Source organism: Phalacrocorax aristotelis, chromosome 9, assembly GCF_949628215.1.
Source record: "Phalacrocorax aristotelis chromosome 9, bGulAri2.1, whole genome shotgun sequence".
NCBI classification, from domain to species: Eukaryota; Metazoa; Chordata; class Aves; order Suliformes; family Phalacrocoracidae; genus Phalacrocorax; species Phalacrocorax aristotelis.
This window is the reverse complement of record NC_134284.1, coordinates 35,759,411-35,779,892: the sequence shown is the minus strand read 5'-3', so window position 1 is coordinate 35,779,892 and position 20,482 is coordinate 35,759,411. Positions and strand designations below refer to the sequence as shown.

Below are 20,482 nucleotides of genomic sequence, written 5' to 3'. Positions count from 1 at the left end.
AGGCTGCAGCACTCTCGCGTAAGTTAATGCACAGCTTTTCCCCAGCCTCCTTCCCGCTGTGGTTCTTAGGCTGAATGCAATCTTTTCCGGTCTGATCGCATGGCCAAGGAATGTATGTGCATATACAGTCTGTGTCTGGAGTAAGTTAAGTGCCAACAGTGAGGCTTTTGCGAGCAGCACAGAGGAAAAAATGATGCCCAAGTTGCTGTTTCCCCAGTTCCCGCGGGGTTTGGGACACTGAGCTGGCAGGTGATGGGCTGCTCCGTCCCAGCCTCGGTGGCTCCGCCTGCATCGCAGGTACGTAGCGGTGATTTCTGCCTCTCCACAGTCAATAAAATCTTTGCCAACTGGAACAAAAGTATTAAATCTGCTTGGCTTGGAAGGTAATGCCAGCTAATAAATAAACGGGGTTGAGGAAAAAAAAAAGAAACCGGGGTGATCCAGCATCGCAAACAAGCGTGTCATTCAGCGCTCCCTGCGAGACACCGTGGGAGGGTGCGGAGGGTGACGATAGTAATTAAGAAAGCAATTAATGCTAGACATGAAGCTGCCTCCCAAAGACACAAGGAAATCCAGACTACAGCTGTGCTAGCATTGCTTGTCCTGGCAAAGACCCTGCCCGTGCTGGAAGAGGGGGGGTTGCACATGGCGCGTTTGTTTGTGGACTCCTGGTCGGTATTCCAGGAGGAGAACCAGATGGGGGGCTCGGCATCCCCCAGCGGGTCCAAAACTTCTCCGCCAGCTTTGGTGGGATCTGTGCTGCCTGCTCTCTCCCACCAAAAATGTGGCTGGAAAATGCCAGCTGGGGCGGAGGAGCGGGAGGACCAGCAGCTCTTCCTCGCTGCCAGGGCCGGGTGATCCAGCGCAGCGGCACGAGCAACCCGAGCATCTTTCCACGCCAGCTGCTTTGTCAGCTTGGAGCTCTTGGAAAAAAAGAGCGGGATGATGGTTCTGTAGCAGAGCCAACATATAACGCGCTCAACTTGGCTGTGGTCCGTGCGTGGGGCTGTGGTCAGGCACGGTGCTGGATGTAAAATGCCTTTAGATGTAGACCTAAATTAGAGCTAAATCTAATTCTCTGTGCTGGGGGTGAGCTCACCCGCTCCCTGCTCTGCACCGCTGGCAGCAAAACATCATGCTACTGCAGACGTCCGCTGGAGCCCGGCGCAGCAGCATCAGTGTTGTTTTTACCAAAAAATCATGTCGGAGGGTCTCTGTGTATCCCCGGTCCAACCCAGTCCCTGCAGTGACAAATGAAACCGGGGAGAAGCGCTGGGAAAGCCAGTGGCAGGGTAGCTGAGTGGGGACGCAGCCAGGGGTAAACCGGGACCCTTTCAGCACCCACTCCTGCCTACGGGCGTCTGTCTGGTTTTTCTGTTTACATCTCCCAACAACTACAAACACAAAAGCCTCCCAAATGCTGCTTTCTGCCTTTCCAGGCTGTAAGTGAAAGCAAAAAAATTAAAAAAAACCAAACCCAATGACTGCTGGTAGCTTAAATTGTGAAGGTTTATATATATATATACACACACATAAAAACAAGTGCAAAGGTTTAACTGTATTGGTGTTTGATGGATCACCAGCTACAAGCATCCCCTTCTTGGGATGCTCAACCACTACCAGTATCTGCAAGAAGCTGGTACTGGCAAAAACCCTGGAGGAGATGGGGACATTCATGGGCCGGGGCTGCAGAACCCAACCTGGTCCTGCACGGACTTCTCAAACCTGAGGCCAGTGACACCTGCTTGTGCCCTGTGTTTTCAGGGCAAAACCTGCACTCTCAAGCCACAGCACCCCCTTTTTGCTTAAGCTAAAGCCCCTTTATGCTGCTAGATAACTGCTGGGGTGGGTCATGGCAAGGAAAAAAGGGCTCTGACGTGGCTCCTGGTGCTGTCGGGGGGTTTATTTTTGGGCAGACACACCATCCTTGCTTGGTTTGTGGGAGACTCAGGGACTGGATCTGGGAGCTTCTGCCCTTTCTTTACACAAGTGTGAAGCCTTGGGAGCAATCCCAGCCCACCCCCCCCCCATCTCAGCAGCCCTGTCTTCCTGGCACCAGCCCCCGTCTTCCCAAAATATCCCCTCCACGAAGCTCTCGCAGCTCCGACTGCCCCGACAGCGTTTGCAGGGCGTTGCCTGTGGGCCTTTCCACTGAATTATATATAACGCTTGGGTTTGGGGTTTTTTTTTTTCAGAAGGAAATCTGTTGCCAAGCAATGTAGCTGTGGCCCTGCTTTCTCCTCCCAAACCAAGACCTAAAAGCATGTGTAGGTCTGCAAATATCTGACTCGTCTGAAGTGGGGCTGGTGGAGGCTGAATCACAGGTAGCTGGTGGAAAAAGCTGCTGGTGGGGTTGGGAGGAGGTTTCCCTTTCATTTTTCAGAGGCTGCAAAGTTGGAAGTGGAGAGTTGTTTGATCCCAGAGGTTGCAACAGATATGGGGGGTCCTGAGAAACCCTAAGGGGTCCTGCGGGGAAGGCAGTAGCGAGATCTCCCCATGGTTTTACACCCAGCCTGTGTACAGTCTCCTGGACAGCATATAATGTAAAAATATTGTGTTTTCCCCCAAAAGGGGTGCTGCGATGCATGGACCAGCGCCGGCATGGAGCCGTTGAGTGTGGGGGGGGTGTCAAATCTCAGAGCCGCAAAGCCAGAGTGCGACCGTTGGCGCCCACCATCACATCGCTCCTCAATCAACGGCGCCCATGCGACGCCGGCGGGTGTAGATTAACAAGAGGGTCAATATTGACCCAAGTCCCACACTTGGGAGGTCGACAGTGCCCGTCTGCCTCCTTGGGAAAGCTCTGGTGGGAACAACGGCACCGACCCCGTGACTGACTCTGGCCCCGGTGCCGACGAGCATCGCCCGCGCAGCAGCTCTGGGCGAGGGGGTGGGGGGGGGTCCCACGGTTTCACTTCAGGCACAGCCAGGCTGACACCCCAAAACACAACCGCAGGAGGGTTTCACCTCACAGCAAACCGGAGGGATACCAAGTTTTTACTGATTTTTTCCCCAGCTGTTCAGCTTCAGAGGGAAATCACACCAGCATGCTTTCCTCATTAACCGCTGTCATATTTTCCAGACAACCCCTCAGTGTGCAATGCTGTAAATTAAAGTTGTTCTTCTTTCTCAGCTGCGTTCGCTAAAGGAGCTTAGAGTTAACGGGGTGCCAGCAAGACCCCGTTTCCCAGCCCTGAGCCTGCAGCGGCACTGGGATGCCCCATCCCCCACTTACACCGTCCCCCACCACATCTTCCCTTCTTTTGTGTCTCGAGCATGTCTTACACATAACACACAGCTAAAACGAAAGCAAGCAAGGTCGGTGGTGCCAGTAGAGCCTGCGGGATGTGGCTCTGCAAGCTCCCCATACCCGGGGCGGGCTGCAATGGTGGGGGGTGTGTGTGGAAAGACGTTTAACCCAGGAGCAAACCCCAATTTCAGCACAAGGATCGGCTGACGGCGCCGAGGGTTTCACCAGCCCGGGTGTGTGTGTGTGTGAAGGCAGGCTGTGATTTGCATCACCAGATCACAAGTTGCTTTTAAAAGATATGACCTAATTAAGTTTCAGCTCTTTTCAATATCATTTTCATAGTCACACGGCTTTTTTTTGACCTGTGTAACCAGCTGTCCCAGCAGGAGTGTTTCGAGTTTGGAAGTGGAAGAGGAGAAAGCATCTAACTTCCTCCTGGGAGTGGCTGTGGAGGCCAGCCCTGGGGTCCCTTCAGAGCCCCTCTCTGCTCCCAAATTTCACTCCCCATCATGAAGCCAACAGGCTCACAGGGCTTTCCCCATCCATGCAAAACAGGGGGCTCTGCAAAGGCTTGGCTGGAAAGGGAGCTCAGCAGGAAAGGGGCTCCCAGGGCTGGCAGCAAGCACTTTTCTTCCCAAAACCAGCTGATTTGTGCAGAAATTTGCTTTGTAATAGGTTTTGGGTTTTTTAAAATAATTATTATTCCACTATTTTTGGTGTTTAGGGCCAAAAGAAGGGGTTTCTTTTTGCACCATGCTCCCTCCCCATCCCAAATAACATCCCAACCTTTGCTGTCAGCCCAGTAATAGGCTCAGTCCAAAACTGGTCAACCAGGGGCTGCAAGAGCCGGAAACATAAATCACTTTGGTGGATGCAGCAGCATGTGTCGAACGGCAAACCAGAGCAAGTGCTGTGCATCCCAGTTGCCATGGGTCATGGTGTGGAGGGCGAGCCGGTTACCCCACCCCTCCTCCAGGCCTGATTTAGAGCACGCCAGGAAGAGGGGTGGGAGAAGCTGGCGTGAACTGGGTTCCTCCCCATGACCAGGCATCCTTCCTAGAGCTCGGTGTTGGATCTTGTGTGAGATGCCTCCAGCCAAGCCAGGTCCCATCAGACCCCATCAGGGCTCCTAAGCACAAGGCAAAGCCAACCAGCCCTTGCAACTTCCCCAGAGCCTTTTAAACCCCAACAAATACTGCTTTGAGTCTTAATTTTCTCCACAGGAATGTCCTGGGAGAGCCTGTTCACCGGTGAGGGTAACGCATGTCCCCAGGGAGGGAATCCTGGGTGGTTTTTTGGCTGGATGAGCAGTATATCCAGCATTTCCCTGTTGCTATGGCAAGGGTGAGAGCCGGGATTTTTGTGCATGGGTTGGTAAATCGAGCCCGTTCTGCACGGCTGATTTGCCCTCCAATTAAGGGCATTCTTCACTTCCCCTTGCAATTAGCATAAAGAAAACCAATTAACTCCTGCACTGTGAATGCCGAGTGTGGCTTTCTGCAGTGTAAAACCCTGCCTGTCTCCCACGTTTTGATTATCAAAAAAAAAAACCTGTTGACGAAAGACATTTGCCAGGCTGAAAGCAGACCCCACGCTGACAGCCAGTGCAGGCCGGAGCGTAGCACCGCGGCCACGTGTTGCAGCCTGATCCTTATGGGAGACCCCAGTTTTGCCCCCCCAAGTGAATAATGGTTGCCGTTGCCACACCCCGCTGACGCTGGGCTTTGGCTGCAAACTGGGGATTTGGGTGTAAAAGGAGATTTCTTGACACTCCCTGGCCATCCTCGGCCGGCGCCGGCATCTCCCCTCCGCCGCTGCGCCCAGGCTGTGCCGGCCGCAGGGCAACGCTGTGCCACGGCGTTTGCTTTGCCAAGCACCCAGAGCAAACCGGTGGTGGGTACGAAGGGCACCTCCGCTTCCCCCTGACCCCCTCTGCCACTTGTTCTCCTTTTTTTTTTTATATGGCTGAAGCCGGCTGGGAGCAGCGCACGGGCTGAGCCGCAGGGTTTTACACTGGTTTGACCCATCCCGCTGCTGCGCTCTCGGCGTGCACGCCCCGGCGGCTACGCCCGTAATCCCCGCCATGAGGTGCGGCAGGTATTACCTGTTCCTGGACTGCTCAAACTTGCCTTGCACGGCTCGGGCTGTCCCAAGCAGCTCCCTGGCTCCTCCAGGCCCCCCCCCACAGACAAATCTGGGTCTTGCACAGTCAGTGCCGGCTGCTGCTTCTCCTGCCGGCAGCAGCTTTGCCACCCCGGGCGGCGGGATGGTGGCAGCAGGGATGAGGTGCGCCCCGGCCAGCCTCTGAGCAGGGAGGTGACTTGGTGACTTCCAGCTACCATACTGCATCGCTCTCTCGGCTCCACCGGCTTCTCCTGAATTTCAGTTTCCCGGAGGAGTGGCCATGCTCATCCCAGCTGCCGTGTTCCAGCTGGTTTATCAGCTCCCAGGTGACCCGGAGTGGAGCCGGTGTCCTCCCCAAGCCCAGCATTGCCCAAAATCCCAAGTGCTGGAACCTCCACAGTCCCGCTGAGGGATGTACCCTGGGTGGTGGGACAGGCAGCTGCCCATCGTCTCCCCCCTCTACAGCAAACCCCAAAAGGGTCCTGGGGGGTCTCGCCCCCCCCCCCCCCCCCCCATACCTTGGCTCAGGATGTTTGCATTCCTTGGGTGAGTTTATCTCATCCGGTGCCGGTGGCAGAGCAAACCCCTCGCCTTGCTCAAGAGGAAACGAAACAGCTGCCGTTAACGATGGGCGACCACATGCAGCCCCCTCCCTTCGACACAGCTTGGGGCAGGGGGGCTTATCCATGCCACACACCAAAAACTGTGGCAGCCACTTGGTTTTGGGGGGCTATTTTTAACAAGAATTAGGTGCCCGTGCATCCGGGACACTGTGTGTTCCCCCCAGGTTGGGTTGCTCTGATGGGTTCCTGCTGCAGGGAGCAGCCCTGCAAGCTCAGCAGGAGGATGGCCCAATGCCCAGAGGATTCGGGAAGCTCATTTCCCCCTTTATGGGGCATTTTTTGGTGTTTCCCCCTGCTGGGAAGCTCTGAGCTGCTCTTTGTCAGCAGGGAATGGGAGCAAAAAGTGCAGCCCCTTCCCAAGAGCTGCTCAAGTCTCTGGCTTGTCTCAGGGTCCCCATTTGCTTTAGAGACCCCCGCCCCAGCTGGGGCAGGAGCTGACCCTGCGGCTGCGGTCAACACCCACAGCTAAACAGGCTCAGAAAGGGCTGCACAGGGGATATGTCTGGCTTATATTAAATACCGTAGGACATCACTGGGAAAGGACGGCTTCATTGTTTGTTAGTGGCTATTGGGTGGGTTTCAGGACCTGCCACTCTGCGCAGTGCATGGGGGTTAAGCGGCCCCTTCCCATCACTTGGTGGCAGACGGAGCAGCCTCCTTCATGCAAAGGTGCCTGGAGCATCCTTCATCCCTGGCACCGAGCCCTCAGCCCGAGCAGAGCCCAGAGGTATGTCCGTGGAGGGGGGTGAACCCCACGGCTTCCCACATCCCTCCCCGCCGACCGCCCACGACGCTGCGATGAGTGATTACACTGAATGTCCTGAACACGACATCGAACCCTGTCTGTCAGCCCCCACCAATAATCCCCCAGGACAAAAGACCCCGAGGACAGCTCCCACCCCCACCAGTAATTCCTCCCCTGCGCCCTAATCCCCAGCCCTTCTGTCGCAGCGGCCAAATCCAATTAACCGTGCAACAATCGCGCTCCACCCTCCCGGCCCGGCGGGTGTTCAAACAGAGCTGGCAATGCAGCTGCGGCACGTGGGGACCCTCCACGGGGTCCCTTGGGGACGGGAGCTGCAGGGTGTCACTGCTGGGGCTGGAGAGGAGCCATCCCTGCCCTTTAGTGGGGTTTATTCCCCCCCCAAAAGGACCTTCTGATAGCCAGGAGGCACGTCCAGGCAAGGTGTGGCCCCTGGAGTGAGGGGGGGAGGTGGTCTGGGAGTTGTGGCCATCGCTCTGCTTGGGGTGACTCTTTTTTCCCCGTTTTCCCAGCTGGCTTGGCTGCAGCACTGGCTTCCAAGGCACCACTCCAAACAGCAGCAGTCACAGCCATGTGGGTCCAACTTGGCCTCCAAGACCCAATAGCCATTTGCACAGGGTTTGCCATGAGCTTCTGAGCTCCGTTTCACATGTCCAGTTGCAGAGGAAGGTGCTCTGGTCCTCCTCCAACCCGTCACGGGGGACAGCTAGGGGTGGGAAGGGTGATCTCTGACCCAGCCGTGCTCCCAAGGTCGTCACCAGCTTTTGATCTGATTTGCAAAAAAAAAAACAACCCAGGTTCATGACAGAGGTACCGCAAATGCAGGGCAGCCCCATGAACCCCACGAGGAACCAGGTGCAGCCAAATAAACAGCCCAAATATTTGTATTTGCAGCCTTTGCTGGGGCAGTGATGTGGATGAACTCAAGCTGCAAGACTGGGACAGGAAATCAGATATTTTTGGGATGGCGGAAGCTCGTGGGACAGATAGGAGGAGAGGTGCAAGGGGACCTGGAGGGCGCAATGGCAGCACGGCACTGGGAAGGGCATTTGGTGGGGACCACCAGGGACGTGCCGCTGGGGAGATGCTGCCTTCCTGGGATAAACTGGGGGGGAAAGGTCCATAAATGTGGCTGGCCCCAGGTGGCTGCAGAAGTGCCAGCACCTTAAATCAAGTGGAGAAATGCATGGAGGGGGAGGCTGAGTCCAAGGGGATGAGATTTGACCTGGCCAGGGATGGCTGAGGGTGGCACATTGGCCATCGGCAGCTGCTCCAAGACCTGAGCTAATGTTTAGCTTTGGACTTTGCCAAGATGTCCAAGGGGCAAAGGAAGATGAGAGCAGGAGAACCGTGCAGGGCGGAGGGTGGCTGCGAGCCAGCGTAGTGCCCGGGGCCTGGGCTCCTGCATGAGCTCCAGGTCAGAGGGCTGTGATTTCTGGGTGTAATTTCCACCAGTTTGGTCCTGGCTCAGTGCGGGGACATTTGCTGACAAGGCCTTGCTGAGCTCCCCCGTTAAGCTCAGCTCTTCGTATAACGCTCAGCCCTTCCTGATTTATTTTACTCCTGGCACGATGGGCTCCAGAGAGGCATTTGCAGGGGGGACAGCATCGTGGAAAGGGCGAGGAGCCTGGCAGCGCCGCTGACAAAGCTGCAAAAGCGTCCCCAGTGCTGGCACAGGGCTGAGCACGTCCCGCTAGCCTGGATAACCTGCCCTGGGAGGCGCCTCGTCTCTATTTAAACCGCCCTCTCCTGGGATGCTATTAAGGACGTGTCTATTAAATCGCCCTGTGTCACTTTGGTGCGGCTTGTCCCCATCGCCACCCGTGCTCCCCGGGCAGCTCTCCTTTGGCCACGGCTGCGTGTTTCCTCCCCATCCCCTTTACCTGCACCATCCCAGACCTTTACATTTTGAGTTTTGCCTTGCCGGGAAATTTTGCACAGCAACATTTTCCAATCCCAGATTATTCTAATGACACCACTGAAGAGCTAAAAATAGGAGAAAGGCGTTTTCTGCCTCTCCCCCACCAGCCGCTGCTGGGAGCACGGGGACGGTGCCAGCAGCGGGAGCCTCCGAGGTGTTTGTAGAGAGTATTTGGAGAGTATCACAACTCCCCTTTCCTTTCCCAGCCGTGGATCTTTAAATATCTGGCCCAAATCCACACAAGCCTGCCTGTAGCTGCTTAACTCTTTCTTTGCATTCAAATGAAAAGGAAATTGGGCACCCAAATTGGGCTGGCTGAGGAAACGAGGCGATGGGTGCAAAACCGCCCTGGGGAGCTCCCGCGTGCGCCGGGGCAGGAAGCACCGAAATTGCAGGGGTGACTCAGCCACAGCATGGGCGGCAGGGATGGGGTGGCAGGGATGGGGCAGTGGGGATGGGGTGGCAGGAACGGGGCGGTGGGGCTCTCCCGGCTCCCATGGGGACCTCCCGCCTCCTGTGGGCCTCACGGTTCCCGCCTGCCTCGTCCCACTTGGCTTCCTCTTGTGCCAGGACCCTTGGAGGTCTCCAGGTCCTGCGTGTGGTGGAAAAGGCTGTGAGCCAAGGCTTGAAGCAACCCCTGAACACACGCTGCTCTCCCAAAAATGATGCACATCCCAGAAAACAGCCACGTTGGATTTAGCACCTGAATACGGTTGGCGCGGTGAAGCAGCGGCCGGTGGAGAGCCGAGCCGTGCTCTCCGCCATGGACCACAGGGAGGGTTTTGGGGGCACACAGAAGGGGGTGGTGGCAGCCCCAGGGTGTGGGTCCATAGGAACATGCTGCTTCCCCAAATGTGGCTTTTTGGAGCTTCTTCCTCCCTGATGCACGCCCGGCTGCCACCTTTACCTCTGCCTGACGTCGTCTTGCTCATGAGCTCGTGCTCTGCCTTGGTTTGGGAGCAGCAGATGAGCCGGTGTCAGTGGGAGGGAGAGAGCAAAGCCCCTCCCGGAATGCCCCAACCAGGCACAAAGGCTTTCCTTCCACCCATGATTTTCTTTTCAGGGTGATACTTAGCACAGCACATGCCAGGTTATTTTTCTGTTTTATTTTTAAGGCATGTTATGGGATCCTGCACTCACCAAGGGCAGCTGGAGTTTGGGAATATGCAGGGACATCGGGATATCGTGCTTCTGCATGGCCTCACTGGCTCTTGGAGGCCACCGCATGCTGCCAGCCTGTGCAGGGGGAGCAAAAGGTGCAGCTGCTGCCAAATCACGTGCCAAAAACCGTCATTAATGACTTCAGACCAGATTCCTGGAGTCCGCACTGGGAAAAAGTCTGTGCGTCACCCTAGGCATGAGAACTGGTCCCAGCATGCAGGCAAGGATGCATACAGCGAGCCGGGGAGCACCTAGCCTGCCTGGGGTCATCTCCATCCTCATCAGGGACATGACTGTACATTCTTCCCCTCAGGGCAGCGCAGGTCCTAACCAGAGGCAGATCAAACCGCTGCACCAAGGCCCTCAGGCCGGTATTCAGCTGAAGCTGAGCCAGAGGAGGGCCGGGCTTGGAGGCTGTCAGAGCAGGAGGAGAAGTGGCCGATTGCTGCCCCTGCAGAGGGGAACAGACATGCCGGGGAGCTGGGGAGGTGGTGGCCGCCCCGACACATGCTGGGGATTGCACCGGAGCAGAGCAGCTCAGCCCCGGCCGCTGGCTGCGAGATGGATGAGTCAGAGGTTTCAGGCACAATGGGAAGCGCGGGCTCAGCAGGGACCGGGATGTGCCGGGATGGGACGTGCCGGGATGGGGCCTCAAGGCTGCCGCGTGCTGCATTGCCATGAGCAAAACCTCCTCCAGGGCACAGAAGTGGCGGGAAGAAACATGGCTTTTGCCCACCTGGTCGCAGCGAGAGGAAGAGGGTGAATTCATGGCAGCGGGCGTGGAGAGGGCCATGCCATGTGTCCTCCCCGTCCTGCTGGCAGCCGGACCAGCCACCAGCACAGGGCTGCCTGCACTTCCCAGCTGGTGCTGGCAGGGTACGAGGGACCACATCCCAGCTCAGCATGAGCCCTCTCCAGCCCTGCTGCTTCCCCAAGGCGTCCTCACCTCCCTCCTGCCCACTGCTGTCTTCTCCCTTACGCAGCCTTTTCCTTTTTTTTTTTAAAAAAAAGCAAAACAAACCAGCAGACCAAACCCAGAAGTGCAAGAGGAATAAAAACATAACGAAGCCAAAGCAGGAGCCCTGTATCAACACCCACTCTGAGTCAACCCAAAAAGCACTTGGCTGCCTCCATGTCCCGCGTGGGAGCTCATAAGGGCAGAAATAATTGGCACACACTAATTGCAGGAGTGAAGACAGAGGTGATGTTGACTGGACCACACAGCCTCTGGCAGGCAGGTCCCACAGCAATGGGAGAAACCTTCCCCAGCAAACCTGGGGCGGGCTCAGCCATCCATCCCAAGGGGCAGCAGGCAGCATCCTCCAGAATTGTCTCCGACAGCCAAAAAATGTTTGCTGGAATCGCAGCCACAGCTCTCTCTGCTCATCGGCATCTTCCTTCTCCTTCCCACAGGACGCTGTCCGGGAAGAGAAGGTGATACTCAGAAGAGGTCACTGAACTTGGACGCCAGCGCGGACCACCTGCACCATCACCCTGCCGAGGCCCCGGGTCACTCCCCAGGGCTGGGAGCACACAAACACTCGCACTCAGAGCTGAAAACCATGGCTGCGGTTGCTCACCAGCACAGGAACAGACACTCGGCGGCCTCTGTTGCAGAAACCTCCCCCCCATCACTGTTTGCTCATCAGCAGAAAATCAACTTACTTTTTGTTTTTTGTTTCAGGATGTGAAAGGAGATAACTGCTGGACCACGAGATGCAGGTCACACGGCTTCCCCGCCCCGGGGAAGACAGGGCACTGCACCAGCAGCAAGCCCTCGGCAGACTGAACCGACGCTGTTTCGGGAGGTGAAGGCTGCGATGCCTCTCCCTGCATCTCACGTGCCGGCAGCCACAAAATGTCACGGCGCCGATGAAACCCTCCCGCCCGCAAGGTTGCGGGACGGCGCCTGCAGCGTGCGCCGGGTCAAGGAGCCACATCGGCACCACTCAGCGGCCGCCGCCACGGAGGACCATCCCCACCGAGCACCCCCAGGTCAGGATGGCAAAACGCCTGGCGTTTGAAATGCCGCTAACTAGACCAGCAGATGCTATCTGCGGCCTCCCTGCCGGCATCACGGTCACCCAGTGGCGCCGCACCCTCCACAGCACCCAGGGAGCCTCACCCAGCCCTTTTGCAGAAAATAGGCAAAATTGCTACAGTTTTGGGTGTTGTGTTTTTTTTTTCCAGGTGGGGCATGTGCAAACGGGGACCCTGTGTTCATCATTCTCTCCTTCAGCTGGGCACAACCCACCTCTCAAGCACCTACGAGGCGAAAGGCAAGCGCAGCCGGGGATGGGAGCCCCTGTACGTAATCTCCTGTTGCTGAGTGGGCGAGTTACGGCGTTGCAGCACTGTTTGCAGCAGTTCCTCGGCTGAGGCTCAGGAAATGGCACAACGGCAGCAATCATCTGCAGGCTCGGGGGCATCTGCTCCCTCTAAATGCACGAGAGACACAGTTGAACTGAGCCATTTGCCCATTTACGGAGGACCCACTGCAGTCGTGGGAGCAGGAGCAGGTCTGCCATAATAAAAAGGCCTTTCCTAACACTAGCTCTTAATGCCACAGACAAGAAGTGTAATTTTCTAAGAGGAAAAATCCATTTGTCCAGGATTACATGCCATGGAAAATGATTATACAGCTGCGGAGGACAGAGTTCCCAAGCGAAGCCACCAGCCCCATGGGATGCGTGGGCGCAGGTCCCGGCCCCACGCAGTCCTGGGGCGCTCTACAGCAGCGCCAGGGGACGCAGGGGACTTGCTCGTGGATGGCCAGATTCAGACGCCAGTGCACTCTGCAGCAGCTGCCCCGTGCCCTGTGCTCTTCCTAGCAAAGAAAAACATAACCATGGAGAGTCAAGGGTGAATATCCTGAGGTCCTGCAGGTTTCTGAGCTGCGTCGTGACTAATGCGACAGGAAGCGATCAGCGATTCATGCGGCTGGTGCTGAGCTGGCATTAAGCGCTGCGCTCAGCCCTAGCCGCATCCAGGCACCCTCGCCGTTGATTTAAGTGGCAGCAAAAAGCTACACCGGCTGTCGTAGCAAAGCGTAAGCGGCCCGGCAAAGCCCCAGCGGGACCACAGCACGGCGGCACCCCCATCGGTGTCGTTGAGATGCGGGTGCTGCCAGAGGGACCGGGCGGGAACGAGGCACCTGCCGAGGCTGCGGTCTGACCCAAGCGCGAGGCGATGCCACCCCGGCACACGAGCATCACAGCTCTTCCGTGGAAATCACGCGTGACCTCTGCAGCCGCAACCCACACGGTGTGGTTCCCATCACTCGAGCTGGTGCTGAAATTATTCCAGAAAATTACCCATTATTTAAGCGTGATGTTCACCCAGTGTCTCAGTCTCCCAAATGTCTCTGCCTGCGACCGGCAGCACCGAACCAGCTCCCGCAGCTGCGGCACAGGGTTTGCTGCTCGCTCTCTTGCGAGGGTGTAATCAAGTTTTGGCAAGATGACGCAGAGGATGGGTACCCAGCTTGGACACTGCGGCTTCGGTGCTGCCAGCTCCTGCAGCAGCCACCTTGGAAGCAGCTGCGGGCCCGCTGGAGCTGAGGAGGGATGAGCGGAGAGCGCTGGGGCAGATTTGGGCTGGCACGGCAGCGGTGGTGTTGGCAGGGACAGGAGTTGTGCTCAGGAGCGCCTGCTGTGCCCCAGGGGCCAGGCAGAGCCTGACACCGGCAAAGCCACGCGCAGGCACCGCCAAACCTCACCGAAGAGACCCCATGTCTATGGGATCAGCACTGACACACGCTCTCCTCGAGGGGACAGGGTCGGGATAAAAAGCCAACAAACGGGGAACAAACGGGGCAGGTGAGGGAGTGGGCAGGCTGGCAAGAAGCAGGACCAGCATCTCCCTTGCACTCCATTTTCCCGCCCCTGGTTAAGAGCGGTAATCCCCGTGCCATGGCAGCTACCTGCCCTACAGCTGCCCCCTCCCCAGCTCAGCCCCGGCAGGAGGATCTCAACCCCCTTTCTAAAAGCCCTTTCCACCACCCCCACCCCCCCCCCCCCACCCCCCAAAAAAAAATAGCAGGCATTTCATCTGGTGGCTCCAGGGATGAGTTGCAGAGCGGCAGCAGCCGCCACACACGTGACGTCCCTCTCCCCGCTGCCCTGGTTAGCGGTGGTTTCCTCTTTGCAGAGACGGAGCAGCGGCAGCAGAAGCGTTTGGGTTTTACATCCCTGCTCGCAGCGGGTGCAGCTGGTGATGGGGAGGTGGCGCAGGGGGTGACGGGACCCAGCCACCACCCCCCAACACACACACACAAGGTCCCTCTCGCCCGATGACGTTCACAACTTGAACATTGCAAGGCATGAAGTTGAGGGCACGGAGAAGCAGCCGGTGGCTGTGTGTGGGGAGAGAAAAGCACAACATCCTTTTTTCTTCTGAAAGGGAGATCCAAGCCCGTATATAAAAGGAAGTGCTGAAATCACATGCCCCGTAGATAAAATACAATTATCCTCTTGGCATCAAACCCCTGAGAAACACTGTTCCCCCCTTCCCCGGGGTCTGCGGTCAGCAAACAGGCTGCGTCCACAGGGAGCTGATACCAAAGAACAGCACAGCTCTCGCACAACCCTGACAGCGCACCTTTGGACAGCTCTGAATGAGAATCTCCACCAGAGAAGTGACACTGGCGTAAACACAACAGTAAATACCTTCCTGCAGGCCACTGGTTAATTAAGCAGCTCTTTTCATAACAAGTTAAGAAATAACATATGTGGTTACAACAAATTACATTGTCGCTTTGCTGTGTATTCACTAACCATCGCTGCTCCGGGTTGCAAGCCAGGGCGGTGTTGTATGAAGTGTGAAGTTTGCAAGGAATGCTCTTACTGGAGATAAGGGGAGCCTGAGCTCCAGGCAGGTCCAGAGAGCGTCCGGGTGCCTGTGAATAGGGCTCCCTCCAAAACCAACAGGTGAGGCTTTGAGAAAACTCAGCAGATTTAGCCAAAGTATTCAGGTTTCTGAAGCAGGGACGAGTCACGCTGCATGCAGCATGAACAAGGAGAGGCTCAGGGAACAGGCTGTTACAATTCACGCCGCGCAGCACCTCTGCTGCAGCAGACCTATTTTCAAAGCACGCGCTCAGGGCTGCAGGATGGCGCAGGCAGCCGTGGCCGCTTCCACTACAGAGCAGAAGCGAGATTTCCTTTGAAATTGAATCTCAAAGCCATCTCTGCACAACAACAAGAGGCAGCTTGGCGAGGAATACCAACAGCCACAACGAACCTGCTCACCAGAATCGTCTGCAGACATCAAACTTTAACAGTGCAGATTTTTATACCAGAAAAGCGCAGCTGGAATTAAAAGGTAGAACAGCTTTGCGCAAGCGCGAGGACCATCTGCAGGGTGTATCGGTACAGCACCTACCACCTGTGCTTCGCAAGCCAGGGCGGTGTTCTATGAAGTGTGAAGTTTGCAAGGAATGCTCTTCCTGGAGATAAAGGGAGCCCGAGCTGCGGGCAGGTCCAGAAAGCCCTGCTCCCGGAACGAGCCTCCCAAGGCCTCTGCAATGCAGGAGCGACACAGAAACCGCAGGCTGAAAAAAAAAACAACCCCGCCATCCGAGACCCATCTCAAGTGCAGAAGTTTTATTGACTGGTTACGTGGGGCTGTGTGATTGAGCCCGCTTGCAGCTTTCTCCTCACAGAGCCTTCGGATCTGCTCCGTGGGCACTCGGCAAGCCGCCCGCTGCTCTAACAAGCGGCTGCCCAGCAGAGGTAACCAGAACTGCCCAGCGCTGGTCTGGGTGAAGCCCTGGTTCTGTTTTCTGCCTTCCTCTGCCTCAGCCTGCAGACATCAACAGCTCACATCTGCCCTCCTGGAAGGCACTGTCAGTGGATCTAGTCTAACTAGCCCACTTCTAGTGCCTCAGGCCAAGTCCATCACCAAGAAGCCACTCTGTAGATGAGTCACAAACCGCACTGGAGACAGTCCCTCTGTGGTGTTATTCTATACCCTCTCCCTCTTCTCTAGAGTTCTGACAGCTGCCAGAGGACAACTACTGTGGTCAGAGATCTCACGACGGAAAACTCTGCAAATAGATTTAAAAAAAAACAAAAACAACACAACAAAAAGTACAGATTTTTAAGTGATACCTTTTTTTTAAGCGCTGGACCTGCATGTTGTGTCAGCGCAATATGCAAAATATTTTCTTCATGCATAACTGTCTGCCCCACCAAATAACTGAAAAATCATCTAACCAACCCTGGCAGGTGCTAAGTAGCGCCTCCAGAGATGGGTTTTGGGGAGAGGGCTGTACAGCAGAGCGCACAGTACTAAAAGCAGCAGTGGGCGTATTAGTTTTATTACTTTGGTGCCGAAAAACTCCAGTTTTGAGATGGCACTGCGCTAGTGTGGAAGCAGAAGAGAAAGTCAGCGTGCAGCTCAAAGATGGCCCTGCTGAAGACAAAGGCTGGCACCTGGCAGAGCGCTGGGTTCTGGAACAAAGGAGCTCCTTTGTACAAGCACGGTTCTGCTCTGCAGCTTCACAGAGTCTCTAATGGTATTTCACAGTCAGTTTAGAGCTTCACCCCTGGAACGCTCACGCTGTGCCAAGTAAACAGCAGCTCTGTGAATTCCTGGCAGCGCTCACTGCGCCAGTTAAATTAACCTACCGTTTGTTTCCTGTGGATATTCATGATATGAATGTCTTCGCTGCGATACTCCTCATCGTGCTTATCCAGGGGAATTTTTTCCAGCTCAAAGTCCGTCTGAAGCAGCTGGTTATCAGAGAACACACAAAACAATTCAAATGACACTGACCGCCCTTTCGAACTAAGCGTGTCCAGTTAAAAAGGTCCCACAATATACCCACATGAGGGCACGAAGCCTCAGGAGGCTGGAATCGCCACGCTCAGGTCACTGCACTAAAGGCCTCTACAAACATGCAAGCTATTTTCCATCCAAGCAGCGTATTTCCCTCATTTTAACTACTCCTGTACCAATTCAAAGTTACAGACATCTCGCAACATTTAAGAAAAATCTAGAAGCTTGTGATAAAACATTTTGCTTCCTCCAGTCTCCAAAGTGCTAAGCCAAACCACAGCACCTGCCTGTCTGCCAGCCTCCTCAGCTGGAGGGGAGGGGGAAAAAAAAAAGGCTAAAAACACCCCAGCATCGACTCTGCAATGTGCTCAGAAGATTAACTTGGCTGAACCCTGGCAAGCTAAGGAAGGAAATAAATTACAAGAAAGCAGAAATCATCCAGAAACACCTACATCTATTGAGTTTATTGTGGGAGCAGCACCTTGTCAGAGCTGGTCTCAATTACAGCAACCCTCCTCACAGGCAGGCCCCCACAAGAGTTTGAGGCATGGCTAATTATCAAAGAGGTGCTTTTATTAAGACGTACAAATCGCCCTGTAATACTTGCCCTTCCCCTTTTTTGTAGTATTATTATTACGTATCATCCAGTACTGCACAAGGGCTGCTTTTCTGCAGGCTTCGCAGGTGCAGAGTTAAATCCTGTGCTGACAGTCATCCCCACAACCTTAGAAGGGATTCAGCTGTACCCATGTTCCTCTTCACCTTTACAGAAGATACCGCTGGACTTTTTAATTATACCACCTATTAATGCTCTGTCAGTAGAGGGGGAAAATTTTTGCAAAAGCAGCAGTATCACTTAGCAGAGTCTTGAGCTCCTGAGCTACTCTGGAAAATTTTACCTATGTTTTCCCTCTGCTTTCAGTGGAACATGCTAAAGGAAAATAAATTTTCACCAGATTAATTTTTAATTAATAACCTCCCAATAACCTCTGGTAACGTCAAGACAACCACTGCAGAAAGAAGGGAGCAACTGACCGCTATTTCACTTGCTCCTACAAAAACAATTGTTTTTATTTTGACAGATGTTGCCTCACGTATGGTGGCCCTTTTGCAAACCTGGAAACTCAGAAGCTAGAGAGGCTTTAACATCCTATGCAAGTCTGGCTGCCTGGATCAAAAGCATCAATACAGTTCAGATCAGTAAGGCAAGAAAGGTTAGTTTGACCTTTTGAGGAAAGGAAAGCTCAGTAAGTATCCAGAAACTCTCTACTGGCAAGCTGGACGGTAACTTCAAGAGTCACCATCCAAATTTTCTGCCCTATGTAAAGACAAACCTGCTTCTCCTGCTACAAACTCTACTTTGTGCAGTCCACCTGAAACTGCACAGGTAGCAACTGCCACTGATGTTCAGTGGATCCAACACAAAGGCTGCCTGTATGCAGGCTATCTTCCTAGTATTCAAAAAGCACACGTTAAAAACACCTACCTCGAAGTATTTTCTCTCAATTTCAGGATTCTTTCCCATAGTCCTCTGCTCGTAACAGCACAAGACGCACGTGTCAGGGCCAGTAAGGTCTTTCAGTGTCTTCAATAATGGTTCTAATGACTGCCCAAAAGAGGTTAAGTGTTTCCCACTTAGATCTCAAGTTCATTTTACTGGTACGATACCCTCCAACTAGAGAAAGTCTTCACCCAAGAGAGAACTTTCCAGTTTTGCTTTTCAGGGAGTTATTTTTAGTACTTTAACTGGGACAAATAGGAATATGGGGGCCAGCTGGAAAGCAGAGGAGAAAGGGAGTCTGCACAGGAGACGAATTTCATAGACTGACCAAGAAAACTGAACTAGCATCAAAGCCAAAAGCATCCCACACTCTTGAGTGGGCACTTCCTTGAGGCACACTACAATGGTTATTTCTTGGAATGTTTCAAAAGTGAGTTTTCTCAGCTATTCTTGGAACACGGCTCAGATCCAGACCACTACATATGGAAATGGGACCAATGTGCAGGGAGCCAATGTGAGGGGCTGTAAGACCACTGGGACACAGGATTCTTCAGGTCATTTCCCTTTTCCTGCAACTTCCATCAGCTGTCTGTGCACACCCTACAGAGCTCCAGCTGAGGAGATGGGGCAGACTACAACCACTTAGCTGGAGCATGATTTCTCCTTCTGCCTTCCCAAGGGAAGGGTGAAGAGAAGCCAAACAGTGCACATATGGCACTATTAAATTTCATTTACCAATGCATTAAACAGTTCACAAACTATCAGTCGCAATGTTTTGCTTCACGTTTCAATCCCAATGTGAAGAAAAAAGGGGGGGGAGCACAAATATTAAATTTGGGGCTTTTTTAAACACAAAGTCTCTGGTTGAATCTCAAACAGGTTTGAGTGTGTTAAAAACGCCTTTTCCAGTCTTGTACATATTCCTCTAACCCATGGGGACCAAGATGCAAACACAATATTTATTTGAACACTTCTCATGCTGAACCCACACCCTTCCCAAGGAAGCTTTCTACAGGGGTTTTGCAAAGTCCTCATTTACCTCCTCGTAGTAAATGCAATCAGCCATTAGTATATAATCAGGGGGAGGCTGAAATTCTGTTACATCTTCACCCCTAAAAAGAGAGAGTTAAAAAAAAAAGTTAAAACAAGCTTCGGTAATAATACAACACATATTAAAGGATTGGGGATGAAGTTAAATGACTGTGTTCTTATGTCGAGGTTCCCTTTCACAGCAGTGTTTTCAGGTATATTTGGCAATTAACAAAGCAAAAGCAGAAGCCCCGATAAAGCTGAAGAGAAACATTGAAGGATCATACAAACCATTTCAGTACCTTGGCTCGGACCGACCCCGTCACCAGATGTTTGTTGTTCTCTATATTGACCACCAACAACTCCTGCAGCTCCTCCAGGTCGGTGACCGTCACGTTTGCCCTGTAACACACGGGAGGGTCACGAACCCACGCACCGGCCCCCGCCGCAGCGCGCACGCACAAAAACCCCGTTTTGCGAGAATTTAAAAGATTTCAGGTAGATAATACAATAAATGGGGGTGAGGGGTGGAGAGACGGGCGGTAGGGTCCTGCCCCTCCCGGCTGCCAGCGCTGTCCCCCCTGCGCCGCTCACCCCAGCGTGGCCGCCATGATGCCCACGGCGCCGGTACCGGCACCCAGTTCGAGGACGTGGCGGCGGTCGAGGGGACAAGCGCCGGTCTCCAGGAACTTGGCGAGCACCAGCGCGGCGTCCCACACCACGCAACCCACGCCGCCCGCCACCCGCTGCTCCAGCCGCAGCGCCGGCCCGCCCCGCCGCTCCAGCTCCCGCACGAAGCCCGCCATGGCGGCGGCACTGAGCCGGCGCGATCCCTCCTCCCCGGCCGCCCCGCCCGCGCCTTTCCCGGCGCCGCGGTGAGAGAAAATGGCGGTCGTTGGCGGGAACCTCCTCTCAGCCGTGCCCGTGAGGCGCCCGGGGCTGCCCGGCTGCGCTCGGTGCTGCCGTCCCTCCGCCCACCCGGGCAGCCGCGCTCGGAGTCAGCCTCTCCCCTGAAGCAGCCCAAATCCCCGAGGAAGCTGCTCCATGTAGACCGCTCCCTAACCCCTCCTGACCAACTCCCCTCGTATTCTGAGCTACCCTGGCTTGACAGAAAACGTACTTTTAGAACCACAGAACGGTGGGGCTTGGAAGGGCCCTCTGGAGCTCATCCCGTCCCACCCCCTGCGTGAGCAGGCACGCCCAGGGCAGGGGGCTCAGGACCACATCCAGGTGGGGTGTGAATGTGTCCAGGGAAAGGACCCAACAGCCTCTCTGGGCAGCCTGTGCCAGTGCTCTGGCACCTGCAAAAGAAAGCGGATTTTCTTCATGT

General features: G+C 54.8%; 1 protein-coding gene across 2 annotated transcripts; it reads right to left on the bottom strand.

The window, feature by feature from the left end:
- Positions 1–12,102: 12,102 nt before the first annotated feature.
- On the bottom strand, positions 12,103–20,008 carry VCPKMT (valosin containing protein lysine methyltransferase). Of its 2 annotated transcripts, none has more exons than XM_075104384.1 (6): positions 19,747–20,008; positions 19,444–19,554; positions 19,163–19,235; positions 18,109–18,228; positions 16,472–16,576; positions 12,103–12,669 (listed from the first exon to the last, which is right to left on the bottom strand). In XM_075104384.1, the coding sequence occupies exons 1-6, from the start codon at positions 19,956–19,958 to the stop codon at positions 12,457–12,459; spliced, it is 834 nt and encodes a 277-aa protein (XP_074960485.1). In that variant the 5' UTR covers positions 19,959–20,008; the 3' UTR covers positions 12,103–12,456. The 2 variants fall into 2 exon arrangements, with proteins under 2 accessions (XP_074960485.1, XP_074960486.1); XM_075104385.1 differs by lacking the exon at positions 12,103–12,669 and adding an exon at positions 15,431–15,888 and having other exon boundaries at positions 19,747–19,999.
- Between the last annotated feature and the right edge of the window lie 474 nt (positions 20,009–20,482).

Coding starts and splice junctions, on each gene's coding strand:
- VCPKMT (XM_075104384.1), bottom strand. CDS start 19,958: ATGGCGGGCTTCGTGCGGGAGCTGGAGCGGCGGGGCGGGCCGGCGCTG. Junction 19,555..19,746: donor ATCATGGCGGCCACGCTGGG/GTGAGCGGCGCA, acceptor CGTGTGTTACAG/GGCAAACGTGACGGTCACCG. Junction 12,670..16,471: donor ATATCCACAGGAAACAAACG/GTAGGTTAATTT, acceptor TTTCTTTGCTAG/GAAGAGCACAGGGCACGGGG.